At 41.2% G+C, this 17,566-nt stretch overlaps 1 protein-coding gene across 1 annotated transcript; it reads right to left on the minus strand.

The window, feature by feature from the left end:
• Positions 1 to 3,403: 3,403 nt before the first annotated feature.
• Positions 3,404 to 13,367, minus strand: cyp4t8 (cytochrome P450, family 4, subfamily T, polypeptide 8). The gene is made up of 12 exons (XM_079503332.1): positions 13,078 to 13,367; positions 12,275 to 12,419; positions 11,991 to 12,035; positions 11,539 to 11,666; positions 11,027 to 11,151; positions 9,572 to 9,732; positions 8,915 to 9,021; positions 8,523 to 8,713; positions 6,274 to 6,407; positions 5,088 to 5,152; positions 4,840 to 4,922; positions 3,404 to 3,672 (listed from the first exon to the last, which is right to left on the minus strand). The coding sequence occupies exons 1-12, from the start codon at positions 13,276 to 13,278 to the stop codon at positions 3,507 to 3,509; spliced, it is 1,551 nt and encodes a 516-aa protein (XP_079359458.1). The 5' UTR covers positions 13,279 to 13,367; the 3' UTR covers positions 3,404 to 3,506.
• Between the last annotated feature and the right edge of the window lie 4,199 nt (positions 13,368 to 17,566).

Here is a 17,566-nt window from a genome sequence, read left to right on the forward strand (position 1 = left end):
AGTAGAACCGCTGCTCCTTCGCCTGGAAAGGAGTCAGCTGAGGTGGTTCGGGCATCTGGTTAGGATGCCTCTCGGGCACCTCCCTAGGGAGGTCCTCGACGCACGTCCCACTGGGAGGAGACCCCGGGGCAGACCAAGGCGCAGTTGGAGGAAATACATCGACTCACTGGCCTTGGAACGTCTCGGAGTCCCCCAGGAGGAAGTCACTGATGTTGCTCTGGAGAGGGAAGTCTGGAGCACTCTGGTGGAGCTGTTGCCCCCGCGACCCGACTACGGATAAGCGGTTGAAGATGGATGGATACTGTAAAATAAGGAACAATGTGACCAAACTAAATAGGAAAAAGAAGAAAATGTATTATGAGATTAAGATAAACGATGTTAAGCATGATGGAAAAAAGCTCTGGGCTACCTTGAATAATATCATGGGCAGGAAAAATAACTCAACACCATCCTTTATAGAATCAGAAGGGGCATACATCACCAAACCACTAAATATCGCAAATTATTTAAATAATTATTTCATGGATAAAGTGGAGAAGCTTAGGCAGGGGATGCCCAACCATAGGTGTGAGTCATTATACAAGAATATTAGAGAATGCATAATGAAAAATAAAAATTGTACTTTTGAGTTGAGTGAAGTGACCATAGAAGAGGTGGAGAAGTTATTGTTGGCAATCAATGACGACAAACCACCAGGTATCGACAACCTAGATGGTAAGCTACTAAAGAATGTTGCCAAGTTCATTGCCAAGTTCATTGGAACCTTGGTGTTGTCCTGGACAGTCAGCTCTCGTTCAAAACACACATCACAGCTGTCACTAGATCCTGTAGGTTTACACTCTACAACATACGACGAATTAGACCGTTCCTCACCCAGGAGTCAGCCCAGCTCCTAATCCAGACAACAGTCTTGTCAAAACTTGACTATTGTAACTCCCTCCTTACTGGCCTACCGGCATGTGCACTTAAGCCCCTCCAACTGATCCAAAATGCCGCAGCCCGCTTGGTCTTCAACCAGCCAAAATTCTCACACGTCACCCCCCTTCTCCGCTCCCTCCATTGGCTCCCGGTCGCTGCCCGCACAGAATACAAAACTCTGATGCTGGCATTCAAAGCAACCAAAGGCATGGCCCCCCCATATCTCACAAGTATGATCGTACCCTACAAACCCTCCCGCGCACTCAGATCAGCCAACGCAGGGAAGCTGGAGGTACCTTCACTAAAAACGCCGGGACAACGCTCCACACGTCCCAAACTCTTCTCCCTTCTGGCTCCAAAACTATGGAATGCACTACCCATCACAGTCAGAACTGCAGCCTCACTCCCAATCTTCCGCCGTAGTCTGAAAACCCACCTCTTCAGACTCCACCATGGCCCGTAGCACTTGCCCTAGCCTAGCCCCTTAGATAGCACATTATGTAGACTTAGATAGTATTTTAAACAGACTTATAGCTTGTTACGTAGACAGCTCTAGAATTGCACTTTATGTAGTCATAGCACTTTATAGTACACATGTATAATATATTATATAGTATAGTATGTATAGTTTACATAGATACTCCACTGTTACGTTCTTAGTCTACGCATGATTCATGATAACTACTTTTTATATATGTGATGTATGCCATGCTTTTGTTATTGCTTAATGTAAGTCGCTCTGGATTAAGAGCGTCTGCTAAATGCCTAAATTGTAAATTGTAATTGCTGCACCCATCTGTCATATCTTTAACATGAGTCTAAGAGGTAATATATGTCCGCAAAGATGGAAAGTAGCCAAAGTTATTCCACTCCCCAAGAATGCAAAGAATGCCTTCATTTTCTGGGCACAGGTCTCCACCAGGAGGATAGGAGTGTGTGTGATGTTTGGCAAAATGTTTAGGAGTAATATAATCGTGTGTGTGTGTGTGTGTGTGTGTGTGTGTGTGTGTGTGTGACATGGCTTGGCCTGTTGTAGCGCCACCATGAGGCTGATTTGAAAACTGTCAAGTGGCATTTCTTCCTCAGCCTAGTGGGAATATGCATGCACAGTTTCACCGCAATCGGACACTGCGTTGAGTAGTTGTGGCGATTTGTACAAAACGGGTACAAAGCGGGCTACTCCTGAAAAGTTTAGAAGCCAATCGTAGGCAATGAAGGTGGATTATGAGAAATCAAACAAACCCCTCTTGATCACATGACATGTGTACCGATTTGCGTGAAATTTGGATAACATCTGAAGGAGTAATATTAGAAAATGTGTTTTACATGTCGGCCTCCTGGCGCTATAAAGAGCAGATGTGAAAAATTCCGGGCAAAGGTTTTTCCTTGGCCTCTAGGGAGTTGGCATACAAAGTTATCCACAAATCCATGCAGTTGGAGGTAAAAACACTTTTCGGCCAGTTATAGCGCCACCATGAGGCTGAGTTGAAAATGTTCACGTGGCATTTCTTCCTCGGCCTAGTGGGAATGTGCGTGCGCAATTTCACGGAAATCACACGATGTGTTCATGATTTGCAGCATTTTGTTTGAAACAGAGCACTCCTGCGAACTTTGGAAGCCAATCTTAGCCAATCAGGATGGAGTCTGAGAAATCTGAAAGACCTGTTTCGTTGAATGGCTCTAGAGAGACTGTACCAATTTGCGTGATGTTTGGACAAAATCTGTAGGTGTACTGTCCAAAAACTTGTTTTGCACAAAGCGGCCTCCTGGTGGCGCTATAACAGGCCGTTCTGGAAGTTTTGGGACAGAGTTTCATCGTTGGCATTCAGGGAGTGTGTGTGCAAAATTTGGCATCGACCATCGTGCCGGAGATTAGCTGTTCACAGATGGACGGACACACGGACGGACGGACAGTGTGCAAAACATACTCTCTCCCCATGCCTTCGGCCTGGTGGAGACAATCATGGAGAGTTGAAGTTTCGGAATAGAAGTTACATTTATTATTCACTCTTTGAAACAAAGTACTTTTAATTCAGTTAGACAGTTACTTATATTGAAAATGTTTCACAATGTGCAAAGTGTGGCTCATCAAAAACATAGTTACAGTTCACGTCAAAATGACAAACAGAATTGGTGTTAAATTCCCTTTAAATTATATTTCTCAAAGAAATTAGCCACTGTAGTCGTAAACTTTAGTAGTAGTGTATGTACCATAATACAATAAGATTAGCACATGACAAATATTTAAACCTCACACATTTCTCAGATGGCCAAGCACAACTTTAATAGAGAGTTCAAACTAAATATAAAGATGAGCTAAAATATATATATATATATATATATATATATGCACTGTATGTCTGTGTGATATTGTTATTATATAGACAGATATGGTTATTTCTGTAACACATTTTTGTCACCCGAACATCCTGTAACATGTCATCATCTTACAACATGCTGGAGTTGCTTACGGTATTTTACCAAGTTATGCGCAGCTAGTAAAGGTCTTGCCCACCAGCGTGGAGACTAGGTTTTGAATCCTCCACGCCACGGTATCTGAAGCATGGTGCTGGGCCACAGCACCCTGGTTACACAGGTTTGATCCTAATGTGGATGCCGTTAAGAGAGCGAAGCACAAGTCTAGGGAGAATCCTGGGTTTCTGGGTAGGGTCTTCTATCAGCTCATACCTCCTCAGCGTCTGGGCCACCACCACCTTCATCTCATTCATGGCAAAGTTCTGTCCAATGCAGTTCCTATGACAAGAAGAACAAATACAAGGAATAGCAATGAGAAGAATGTGAGCAATGAAGCACTAGTTTCTACTAGGGCCCCTAGGCAGTAATGAAAAGCAATACTGGTGGTATTGCTTCACTCATAGCACACAGCCTTGAGAGAAGCAAAGTATATGCAGGAACAAGTGTGGGCATGCAAATGGAAATAGGAGACACAACTGAGTTTGTAGGTATGTTAATGTCAAGCACATGAGGTGCATGCAGAAGGGTTAAAAGTTGACTGTTTAGTTAGTTCATAGTGCATACTGGACTCCTTCCCAAGTTTTGTTTTCTCCTTTTCTTTTTTCCCTTCAAGAGTTTTATCTAAGCTGTTTTCCTTGCCTGATTGACTTTGGTGGTTCCCTTTACCACTTAAGGCAAGGCAAGGCAGTTTTATTTGTATCACATTTTAATAAGGAAATTCAATGTGCTTTACACAGAACTGCAAGCAAAGTAAACACAACTAGATAAAGTGCCTCTCGGGGCACAGGTCTCCACCAGGGCAGGTCAGGTTGTGGCCTCCTGGTGGCGCTATAATAGGCCAATGTGAAAAGGGTGGGATATATTCCTCAGCCTAGTAAGAAAGTCTGTGAAAGATTTCACGTAAATTGCACGCTGCGTTCATGATTTGAGGCTTTTTGTTCAAAACGGGCTAATCCTGCCAACTTTGAAAGCCAATGTTAGCCAATTAGGATGGAATATGAAATATCGGACAGATCCGGCTTGAACACATGACTTAAACCTTATTCAAAAAGGTATGAAAATAATTGCTGACCTACAGGCTCACAAGGCCTCACATTGCAACTCATTGTGAGCTTGTATATACATTAAAAATAAATACATTGAAGAAATTGTGAAAATATTTGAAATGTTTTGCCTACAATGACATGCCCCAAATAGGGATGCCAGGGTTAAAGTAGTTAAATGTGAATGTGCGTCTGTAAAGCCCCTTGAGACTGTAACAGTGATGCGTGGGTTGTTAACCTGCAATGAACACCTAACAACGTATTGTTTAGCGTCATTGAAGAAGGGACTGCATTTTGGTCACATCGATGTAAATGAATAGCCATGGCAGTGAATACTATAGTTAGTAATATGAGAACCTGTCTATCCGGCCAAACTGAGTTACAGGGTGTTGTGGAGACAAACCTTGGGCCAGCAGAGAAGGGCACAAAGGCATGGGGTGACCTTTTTGCGGTGTTTTCGGGAAGGAAGCGGAGTGGGTCAAACGCCTTTGATAATGCAAGATATGGGGAAAGTGGTCAACAGGGTACACAATAAAATGTTTAAATGTAAGCGCAAAGAGTGTACAAAGTCTTAAAACATTGTAAAACAAGATGATATTTTGATGAACTGGCCATAAGAAAAAACAATGTTTGCTCAGAGGGTGTGCTTACATGAGGGTTTTCCCAGACAGTTGGATTCCTACATATTCCATAGACACTGGTGCCGACAAGACAACCTACAAAAAAATAAATGAAATTAGATAAAAATATGATTTATTTTTAATTAAGCTTAGATTAACCCATTTTGGACTGGATCCTAAATGGGTCCTAAATGGGTTTAAATCCTAATAGTTTTCTGAAAAACCCATTTCACAGTTTTGTTTATTCAAGATTTAAAGATATACAGCAAATCAGATAATATAGCAATATGTGACACACCCATATGGGACATACCAAAAATATAACATATACATATAAATGTCATAACCACCATATGCAAAATATTGTGGTAGCATAAAAGACAAATAAATTGTATAGTCCTTGTATAGTGACACTGACAGTTACAAACCACATAACCTGAATCAAGTTTTGAAACAAAAACAAGACAAACATACAACAAGACAAGACAAGACAAAAAAAAACATGGTTCTATGTCAGTTGTGCTCAACCTTTTTCATGTCAAGGACCCCCAGAATTATCTCTATTGGGCCACGAACCCCCATCTCAAAATATGTTGTTCCAGGGACCCCGCAGAAGCAAATATTTTAGTTAAAAACGTTCGCTCTGAAATATATATTCAAAGATTTCCACCACATTTTCACGACTTTTCAAAAATAGCAGACCTACAAGCTTGTAGCGCGCCACTCGCTTTCAACAGCTAAAGTATAACATAATGCTTCAAACACCAAAAGGGGTTCCCGCCCCAAAATGGGATAAAGGATATTATGTTTAGCAAACAAACAGTGAACTGTAAAATGATATGACCCTCCCTGTTGCATGGCAGCTTTGACATGGCAACTTGTCATTACAGTACACACATGTTCTTTGTTACTATTATATATAATTAAACTTTAGCCATATTTAAATTATGCAATATTGCAATGGAATTACTAGTAGTTTACTGTAGTAAGCTGACATGGTGCAATACAATGAAAACTAGGTCATTGTGACACCGCTACAGAGAAAACAAATACAAGTTAATATTTAATCTTATACAATAGGTGAGCTAAGAGATAACAGAGGTTAGCAAGCTTATGACAAAGAAAATACTTTTAATTGGCTCCAGCAAACAGCAATCTGGACAAACCCATTACATTCTGTTCATTAGTTTGTAATCAGCCACAGATACTCCACTTACCTTCCGGCACAGTCCTTCCATCAAAGAAGGTCATAGGTTTGGTTAGCTTTCGTGCCATTCCCGGTACAGGAGGATAAAGACGGAGGGATTCTTTTATGCACATGGTGGTGTACGGGAGTTTACTGAGATCCTCCCTAAAAACAAGGCAGATACCTATTATTAAAGTGTCAGACCATTTTCGCTATCCGCAGAAAAGTGAAAATAACAATGATTTGAGTTTGCGTTCTATGCCTGGTGCACTTAGTCTCGCATAGCCAGACAACCACAGATCTCTGCTTACTGATGCATCTGGTATCAGTATCTGGAGTAGTGTTGAGTGGATGCATGTCACACTCTTGGATGAGAGTGGATCAAAGGTTGGCATGTATCCTTGTGACATCTCTGTTTAACATACCTGCACATTATTTGTTACAGCTACAACCCACCAATACTAGACATGGCTATGCCACCAGACAGGCTTTGGGTGTTCACTTTACTATGCCCCTACCAAGAACTAATACACTTAAGAAAACAGTAATGTACTAGTCCTTACTTCTGAATATATGAACAGCAAATTATGTTCAGTGTGGGTAATGCAATGTAATAGATCACATTACTGATAGGGGGGGAATTGTTTACAGATGGTCTAACAACAACAGGGTTTAAGTCCACCCGGATGGGGAATTGCCTTGGCAACAGTTACAATCCTGTGCACTTTTATATCTGTTGGATGATCATAACATTATGAATACTTAACAGCGCGTGTGTTCACGTTAACATGCCCCGTCCAACTGTCAGAGCTGGCTTTCAGGTGCCTGTGCCACGCAACCCCCGCGTTGGCCGCGATGCTTCCCCAAAGAAGAAGTGATGTCGACTGACGCAAGAGTAGCTAGTAGTATCAGGGTCCGAGTTGTTTTCCCCGTGTGTGTCTGTTATGCGGAGTGTGTCCCAGTATTAATCTGTGTCCGTCCCAACATGCATTTCACTGGTGACCCGGAAATGAAATGAAATGAAATGAAATGTATATTTACCCAGGGTATCTGGGCTAAGCTCAAGAACTTGTTTCCAGCCAGGCCCTGCTCATAGAACACATTTCATCGTAGTGGTTGATGCCTTGTTCAAGGGCATTTCAGCGCCGTCCCAGGAAGCCGTCCCAACATGCATTTCACTGGTGACCCGGAAGTGGACAGACAGACAGCGACCGAGCAAAATAGACAGCGGGCGAGCGATCGCTAAATTATTAGATAGATATATTGTAGAACAGCAAACATTTTTGAATAGGCTACCACCACATATAATAAGGATAGGCAATACATCGAGCTTCAAAACTAAATTAAAGTAAGCCGTGATTAGTAAAGAAGTTATATTTAGTAGGCTGGTTTAATGTTTGGACTGTCTATAATTGGATAACATTTTTGTACACTACATCTGTACATGCATATGCATGTGACTTCTTCATTTGACCACCAGAGAGTAATATGTTTATGTAATAACTAATTTATAGTTATGTGAAGACCTTCAATCATATTTGTTGTTTTGTTTTGTTTTGTTTTACTTTAACTATGTAATGGTGGAATTCCATTTGAGTGTTAAGTGTGAATGTTTGGACCCCAGGAAGAGTAGACCTTCACTGTGGTGAGGAGGACTAATGGGGATCCTTAACCCATTTTGGGCGGGAACCCCTTTTGGTGTTAGCATTATGTTATGCTTTAGCTATTGAAAAATAGCAGATCTACAAGCTCAAAGAACGACTGACATAGAAACATAGCTTTTTCAGAAAACTGTCAGGATGTAGAAGACATTTTTAGAATCTGATCTCAGGTCAAAATGGGTTAATAAATAATCTGGTAATATCTAAATTCCAAAACCAATGAAAATGCATGGTCCATCATATTGATACGGTGATATAAATGGTGCATTTATATAGCGCCTTTATCCAAGGCACTTTACAGAGATTGTGCATTACATTCACCCATTCACACACACATACATACACCGATGGCAGCGGAAACCATGCAAGGCACCAACTAGCACATCGGGAGCAAACCTACTGGTTTTCAAAGCAGTAGGTTGGCGTAGATTTGTTAGCAGCCATTCTCGCTGCTGTTCTAGCCCCTACTGATTTTAGATTTCCCCAGACATATCAGTAGGTGGCAGGTGCCGGCGGAGATAACTGATCATCTGGCTAACGAGACTAGGTTATCTGCGAAATCATCAGACAATCATTGACTTCCACAATAATGGTGACAGTCTTAACACAGTGACCCTACCACTCGACTGTGTCCTTGCCATCCAGGGCATGTATGATCTCGTCCCTGCAGATCTGCTGGTGCTCCTGGTTGCAGGCCAGGCAGTACAGTGTGAAAGAGACGCCGCTGGCTGTGGTGTCGTGGCCCTCGAACATGAAGGTGTCAACCTCTGCCCGGAGGTCCTCATCCGACAGACCCTGCTGGTCCTCATCCTGTGAAAAAGATGGGAAGAAAGTAGGTTGAAATAGTGCCTGATGTTCAATATAATAAACAATACAAAAACAACATGGAATAAGTTATGTATTTGAACAAAAAAGGCATATGGCTTGTGGTTCTTTGCCAATACACTGGTAGTTTAACTCGGGTCCATGTTTGAATATTGTCAAATTGAAGGGACTGAGGGGGTGACATACTCTGGCACACAGAAGGATATCCAGGAAGTCCATGTGTTTCTTGGTTTGGGTTTTGCCCTGATCCTTTTCATCCTGACGAGCTTCTTTCCTCTTTCGTATGACTTCCTCTACAAAGCAATGAATCATGGGAGTGTATTGGAAATGTGCTCTCATGTATCTCAGGTGTACGTTAGGTGGACATGATTTGGTGAAGTCACATAACAGGTGGTTAAAGCAAACCTCAAAGTAAAATGTTGATCATACATTTAGCTGATTGTGCCTTCCTGTTCTTAGACTTGTTCTGTGTTCCTTACTTCTATATTATCTCTTCTCTATTTTAACTATTCCTGTAACTGCGATGTTGAGAGCCATCACAAAAAAGTCCCACTCTTTTATACCTGTAATTGTGTGATGATTTTTCCAATTATTTTGCATCAATGCACTGAAAATATCCATGGTAACAAAAATGACAAAATTAACTTGTGTGAAGCTCATATCATCACATCAGCCAATCAAATCATCACGTGCCGTGCTACAAACACACAAAGCTGTGCAGTGTGCATAGGAGGGGCTAGCGCCCCTCAAACATATGGAACAATGGATGCTGATGCCCCCCCATCCCAAATTGATGTACATCTTTATGGAAAACAAGTCCTCATCGGATGAATATCAGCCTACCTGTATGACTATGAGCCACCTTGCATGCTTTCCTATATCTGAAGCCATGTGGGCTGAGGTGGAAAATTGCGTCGATGTGGTAAGGAAAGGTCCGGAAACGCAGATTAACCAGGTAGCTGAGCTCATACACTGCCTTGATGTATGCGTTAATTCCACTGTAACTATGATAGAAAAAATGCAATTTTTGTACAATAAACCATCTTATAAACCTACCATATATAAACATCACAACTATATCAAAGGTTAAAATATACGTTGTAGATTTTGTATCAAATTGAGAAATGTGTTTCCTGTGTAGGAAACAAAAAATACATCATTGCAGGAGTGCAGAAAAAGTACATAAAAACATCCCACACTTTTTTTTTACTTGGGATGAGATCAACTTTTAAAATCTTAACAAGATCTACCCACCAAAAACATTGTGATCCCATTGCTGAAAATATGTAAAAAGAATTACCTGAGGGGGCTGTGGAATATCGGCGGTGGCGTTACATTATAAGACAAACTCAATTATAATGGGAAATGAGATGGGGGGGAGGGGTGTCTTCCTCCCATTCTGTATGGAAATAGTAGGTTTTTGGGTTCTTTGCCCTGCACATTTTTATTTAACTAATTGTAGTGGAGCAGAAGGGAGTTCCAACCGCGCCTCTAGCCTACGGCAGGACAGTCTGGTGCATCTCAGAGGCAGGACAGGTTACAGGAGGAAAGGAGGCACTGGAGCAACTCAGACAGTTTAAGCCCTTACCGGTATTTTATTATCAGGGTGCAACTAAAAAAGCAACAACGTTTCGATGTATCAGTCACATTTTACTGATACATCGAAACGTTGTCGCTTTTTTACTTGCACCCTGATAATGAAATATGGGCTTAAACTGTCTGAGTTGCTCCAGTGCCTCTTTCCTCCTAATTGTAGTGGAGGTTTGCTGGTTTTTGTTATATTTTAATAATTTTTTAGGAAAAGAAAGAGAAGGGACTTTATTACTATCTTTATTATCCATAAAGATAGCCTGATGAAGGCCGTATAGGCCGAAACGTTGCTGGTTCCCAAATAAACTTGTTTCACTGCATTTGAAGACAGTGTGCGGGAGTCCTTTCTTTTTCAGTACGTCGGGCACCTTTTGGGCACATCTGACTTATAAGCCTTATAACCGAAAAGGCTGATCTACAAGCTCATTTATATATATATATATATATATATATATATAGGGATGCCAGGGTTAATGTAGTTATTGGTTAACCACTTAAACTCTCTAGTCTTAGAGAACCAGACTTGAGTTACCAATGTACTGCTTTCTTCCGTCTACACCAAATCGCTTCGCCAGAAATAGCCAATCTACAAGCTCACTTGTCGCAAGCTTGTAGATCTGCTATTTGTAGCAAATGTTCCCAAGTGGTTAGAGATGTAAGAAGTCAACAATAAGGTCAGAAAATGAGTGTGTTTACTGACTGACTGACCTCTCTGTTTGACAGTTGCTTTCACAGCTGAAGGCACACTTCATGATGCTGTCCAGTGTCATGAGACTGACATGTTCAAACAACTCAAATGACTCGTTGGTCTTGGCGTAACCCTCCCACTTGTCCTGGAAGGGGGAAAGAACAGATGTCTTCTCTACAGGAGCTGAACAAAAGGGCATACATTAACATCAACAACTATCTCTAAAATGCCTGTAAATATAAATTAATCAGTTATTATTAGTTAGTTAGTTATTACAATAATAACAAATTAATTATTATTTCATGCATGTTACAACAACATGATATGCACATACATACAGTGTACTATTATAGCTTGTTAAAGCTGAGATGTGTGGGATTTGAATTTTTTTCCAGCAAAATGTTTGTTTTTTAATCTAAAAAAAAAAAGATCTAATTTGAATGAGTGAATTGTGCTCTTATTTCTATTTCCACTTATAGATTACATGATTTATTTCATATTTGGACGACTGTAGCTTTGACTGTAACCATACCAGCATAGTCTTGGTTGAATCTGACATCAGCTTTACATATGGCTTCAGAACATCATAATGGAAACCTGGTGTCAGCAGCCTTCTGTGGCGAAACCACTTCTGACCTTGTGACACCAGTAAACCATCTCCTAGATAGGACGAAACATGAAGAGAGAGTCCATCTCACACACAGTAAAATCCAGTAAAATAACCCTAACCCTAACCACTTATGCCATATATGTTATACTTCCTGGTGTCCAAGTTGTTAAGTCGGATTTTACAGTGCACTCATAAAACAATACATATGTCAAGTTCCAGACAACTGTTGCTAAATGTAAAATGTTATTTTGTTACACAGGGAAAATTGTAGGCTATAAAGGTACACAATTACAGATATTTTATACAGTGTGACATTCAGATTCCCAGTCGAGCTTTCAGCTTTGATAGTTGTGGAGAAGGCGAGATTGTCTTACCGATCCATGGGAGAAGAAATTTATATGCAATATCATCTTTGGGCTCTATTGAGAAAATAGATGGATTGCATTGGACACACTGGTTTGATTAAGTATCATCACGAGCGCGCACGCACGCACGCACGCACGCACGCACGCACGCACGCACGCACGCACGCACGCACGCACGCACGCACGCACGCACGCACACACACACACACACACACACACACACACACACACACACACACACACACTCACACACACACACACACACACACACACACACACACACACACACAGACCTGTTGTTGCTAGTATGGTTTTCACATAATCTGGATGATGAATATTGAGGAAGGAAACAAAGGGACCAAACCACATTGGAAAGGCCAGGGGATACTGCTCCCCCCACTTCACCAGCTTCTCCATATCTGTTCCATCTTGTTTAAACTGCAAGTGAAGCAAAAACATTTATCCCATTTAAATGATCGTCTAATTAGCACTGATATAATGTCACTTGTGTGCAAAAGGGTAAGGTTGATAATGTATTAATTCATTTAATATCAACTTTACCCTCTAGCCATCTGTGATGTGCCCATAATTCAGCTGTTAGTGACTTTTATAAATTGGAATCCTGCAAGTTGCAGGTCCTAACCCCTCCTCTGCCAGGAGAGAGCTGATGAGCTCCAGGCAGTACCACTTTTCAACCAGTAGTAGGAGTCGGTTATCCACCATGGTCCCAAGTTCTCAATGAAAGAGTATTAGGGACCATGCATGGGATGCAGCCGGCATGCACCTACCACTGCAGATGTGATTGTATAGGATACTACTCTACCATAAAGATTGGTTAAAATAAAGTTATTCATTAAAAAAGTAGTATTCTTGAAGTTGTAAGCAACAGTGTAAGTTAACATGTCGTTTCATGTGACTCGTCTCTCAGTAATATTATTATAAAATATTTCCATTTGAGCGGCATTTAGCTGTGAATGTGATGTGGTGCCGTCTGCCGTGACGGTCAAAGTCAACAACCTGAACGCACATCGCAATTCGCAACACAAACACGACAAAGTTCTGCAACACTGTTTCTAATATTCTGTTAGTTATTTACCTCGTTTACGTGGCCCATCAGCCAGTGTCCAGGAGGTCCAGGAAAGGGTGCCAAATGGCGAACCCACTCTCTTCTTTTGATAATCAGTTGAGTGAGTTTAAAAGCAATGAGAACCAGAGAAACTAGTGCAAACAGATGATGCAAATGAGGCAAATCAAAAGGAAGAAATGTCGCTCTGTTGACATATTCAATTAATCCCATTTCACTACACGTACAAAACCTTACTCAATCTGTTGTATGAAAGTTGTATGCACTAAAAACGGTCGCCTTGAATGACACCAGTAGGCGAGAATTACGTCATGCTGGATACTGTGGGTGGAGCCTGTGCAACAAAACAAAAGGTATTTTGTTGTGGGTTGCACCAATAAGAAATAGTGGAGTGGAGTTTAATAGAAATAAGATTTTTTTTGGGAGTGGGCAGCAGCACCAATTTGCTTGCTGGGAAATGCACCCCTTCTCTTTCTCAGGCCAGATGAGTGCTGAATATACCTGAGTGCTACTACATTGTATTAAATTGTCTATGATGTCAACTCTAAACAGCCCTGTTGACCCCAGTGACAGAACAAAAGTTGTGTGCATTTGATGTCGAGTTGTTTTATTATACAATGTCAGTTAAATTGAATTAGGAGTTGCACAATGTTAGAACAACGATGATGTTGATTTAGTTCTCTTGTCTTCATCTGTGGTCTATAATTTACAGTCCTGCTGCAGCCTGCAGTCTTTGTCTGTGTCTCCTCAGGACACGACAATACCTTCTGGCAGATGACCCCAGAAAAGACACACACGGTTTAGACTTTAGAGAATAGTCTGTGGAGCACAGTTCACGTTTATCCATTGCACGGTTCTGGCAAAAAACATATCTTTTAAAAAGATCACCAGCACTCACTTAAGATCTCTTATGCTTGTGGGGGGCGACGGTGGCTCAGGGGTAGAGTGGCTGGCATGGTAACCACACGGCTGCCAGTTCGATCCCTGTGGGCTCCCCCAGAGTCAGCCTCGAAGTGTCCTTGAGCAAGACACTTGATGAATCTGATATAGACATTATGGACAATTGGACATATCAGTTAGTTTTACAGACACAGCCTGAAGATCTATTCAGAGCGTAAGTCTACTATACAATGCAATCTGTGGTAACTTGCTCACGGTAAGATCCTTTGAGAAGATGCTTAGTTATTTACGACTAGGCTTGTAAAAACAGAGCTTTTGTTAGGGGGTAATTAAACCCCACAGGGGTCTGCGTGAACTTCTTACCTTAGCTGCATCCATAGATAGCAGCTGCATGGCATATCTTTCGGTCAAGCTCTGCTCTGCTCTGTCTGTCTGTCCTGTCTGTCATGAATGCAACGTATCTTTGTCAAATATGCATCTAGAGTTAAGAATACAGTCTAACTATTTCATTGCAGGTGTTAAATAATGTTCTGTACATTTTATATGGTACATTCATTCTTATTGGTAATATATAGTTCATGTTTCATCTGTTGCTAGTTCTCATAGGAAACCTTGCATGACACTTAGAATAGTCCTTGCTCACTGATTGGCCAGTGAGTAAGGACACTTCTAAGTCCCACCCTCATGAGAGAGAGGGAGTTTTCAACTTTCATCAGTATATAGACAACATGCTTTCGTTCCTATGGTGTGATCACATGTAGTCTGCTGATTCGAACAAGTAGCTTGCTGTGTGACTCCATCGTGGGCCATTTGTTCCCACGACTGCCTTGTAACTGAGTGTATTTTGGTCATTAAAACTTGATACAAAACTATAGACTGGAGAACTGTGTCGCCGAGACTTCTGTTCCCCGTCTGCTCCTCACTGCCGTTCGCACAGACTAGTACAGACGCTGTTTTCAGATACATCACACTGAACCCCTGATAAGCCTATCTCACAGAATTTCCCCGCCCCCCTAAATACGCCCCCTTTCGGGGTTAGTGGTGATAGCGTGACGTCACTCCATAGACGCTCCATGTTAACAGAGGTAATTTAAGAAGTCTACAACTTTTGTTTTCTCAAGGTAAGGTTTGTTCTATCTGTTCGACCTGATTTACCATCTTGTTTGCTTCATAATAATATTGGTCTGTCACATTTTTACATTAGAAAATGTACTTAGATTCTCCAGAGAAAAAAACCTGTAAATGCTCATGTTAAAGTCACCACTATTTACCGGAAGTGGGCGTGAAAAACGGGCTGTGAGATAGGCCTATTGCTCCTGATGTGCTGGTTGGTGCCTTGCATGGTTTCCGCCGCCATCGGAGTATGAATGTATGTATGTGTGAATGGCTGAATGTAATGCACAATCTATGTAAAGGTGTGTGAATGGGTGAATGTGATGCACAATCTATGTAAAGCGCATTGGATAAAGGTGTTATTTAAATGCACCATTTACCATCAGTGTATGGACTCAGCAGCACCTTTACAGGGACCAATCAGCTCTTTGGGTCAGGATCTGAACTCTGACACACCGACTGAGTGAGACAAGTCAGGTTGTGTAACCCCCCTCTGGAACAACCTTTTCCTCCTGCCAGGTTTATCAGCCATAGACCATTATACAGTAGATAGGCCTACATCATTGATGACTGATGTCACAGTCCGCATTAGTCAGAGTCACATCATGAATAAACAATTTTTCATTAGGACAATAAAGATATTGTATACTCTAATACTTGTTTTGATACAGCTATGGCCTGGGTTAAAAGATTTAAGACCATGCAGTGAATAACCTGAAATTGTACACAGGTAAGGTAAGAGGTCAGTAAACAAAGTTTATAGGTTACCAATAACTGAAACATTATAGTCCTATTAAAGTAACAAAGGAAGACAGGCAGAACTATAAAAGCCTACTGTATGTCTTTCCTTTTAGAGTAATAGATAAGAAAGCTAGTGAGTACAGTTTCCTACTACACCATCAAAAGGCATATAGAAACTTCAAGAAACTCTGACAGGAAGATGTTTGACAGACCCAAAGCCACAACAGATTCTGAGAATCAACAGCTTCAGACACTGTCAAACATGGATCCAGAGTCCAGAGTGACTGGGACCCTGAACATGAGTGTGTTTGGTTATATATCTGGAAAAATAACTTTTATAAGGTGTAACATTGTAGATACAAATTTCTTTAACCTTTTTTCATTCTCCAATTGTTTATTGTCCTATGCTTTAATTACAGACTACAGAGACATTAAATTAAATTAAAATAACTGCGACCGCAGGTCACATTTACTATGAAAACGTGCATTTCCCGTCAGTTAGTTAGTCTGTTACCCCCATATATGGTCATGTCTCGTGACATCATCAGGGATGGAGATCCTGATGTCATCAATATTAAGCCCATATATGGGAATGCTCATATATGGAGATCCCTGATGTCATCAACATTGGCCAGCAACTCTACATCTGACCTCAAACCTCAAACCCTTAGATCTCCATATATGGAGCTGACCTGTTCTGACATTCCATATGTTGATCTGACCTCATCAAACCCTGTACACTCAAGACACGCTCCATATATGGCCAGTACAGAATTCATTCCATATGCTGATCTGAACCCCCATGCCAAAGCGCCAGCGCTCGCCCAGCAGTCTGCTGTCACCCAGGCGGATATGTTGATCTGACCCCCCATGCCGAAGCGCCAGAGCTCGCCCAGCAGTCTGCTGTCACCCAGACGGATACGTGCACGCGACCAAGGGCGAGGTCGCTTCTCGCCCTCAGGCATCTTACTGGTTAGCAATATATCAACAAAATCAATAATTTGTTATTGAATCCAGTGTTTTACCTATCAACTGCACAGAAATTAGACATTTTCTTTAGAAGGTGGTTAGGAATACACAGGAAGTAGGCTAAGTGAACTACACACACATAGATAGAATATCTAGATAGAATGACACAGCAAGATCAATACCTGAAAAAACATTATTGTGAATGACACTATATAGCTGTGTATAGTCAGATCAACATTTGGAGAAATGCGTAGAGTTGATGTTATCTGTGTGTGTGAGTAAGTAAGTATCTAAAGATTTTGCAATAAACCTGTGATGTCTTCTAGACTTTGTATTTTGCTCATATTTCTGAAGTTGCCTTAGTAGGAATCATCACACGGTGATTTTAAACTACAGTGCCATCTAGCATGCAACAAAGAACAGTGAAAAAGCAAAGAGGATGACATTTGCTACTTAGTAGGCTATAATGTGTGGGAGGAGGGAAGGTTACCATTACCAAGCAGATAAACACACATCAGGAGTCGGACCTACAATATACCAACCTGTTACCTCATTAGTTATACTTACTTACATATCTGTACAACTGCAAATGTTGACAATGAGACTGACTTATTACTAAATTCAATATTCACAAGCCTTTGAATCCCCCACACCCCCGCACCTTTCCTAGATTATTTTGTCCTATTTGCCTGTTCTATTGACGACGTCTTCTGCACTGAATTGTGTTGTATTGTATTGTATTGTATTGTATTGTATTGTATTGTATTGTATTGTACTA

This window comes from Electrona antarctica (genome assembly GCF_951216825.1).
Source record: "Electrona antarctica genome assembly, chromosome: 6".
NCBI classification, from domain to species: domain Eukaryota; kingdom Metazoa; phylum Chordata; class Actinopteri; order Myctophiformes; family Myctophidae; genus Electrona; species Electrona antarctica.

Coding starts and splice junctions, on each gene's coding strand:
- cyp4t8 (XM_079503332.1), bottom strand. CDS start 13,278: ATGGGATTAATTGAATATGTCAACAGAGCGACATTTCTTCCTTTTGAT. Junction 11,667..11,990: donor ATTTCTTCTCCCATGGATCG/GTAAGACAATCT, acceptor CGTCCTATCTAG/GAGATGGTTTACTGGTGTCA. Junction 8,714..8,914: donor ATATCCTTCTGTGTGCCAGA/GTATGTCACCCC, acceptor TCTTTTTCACAG/GATGAGGACCAGCAGGGTCT.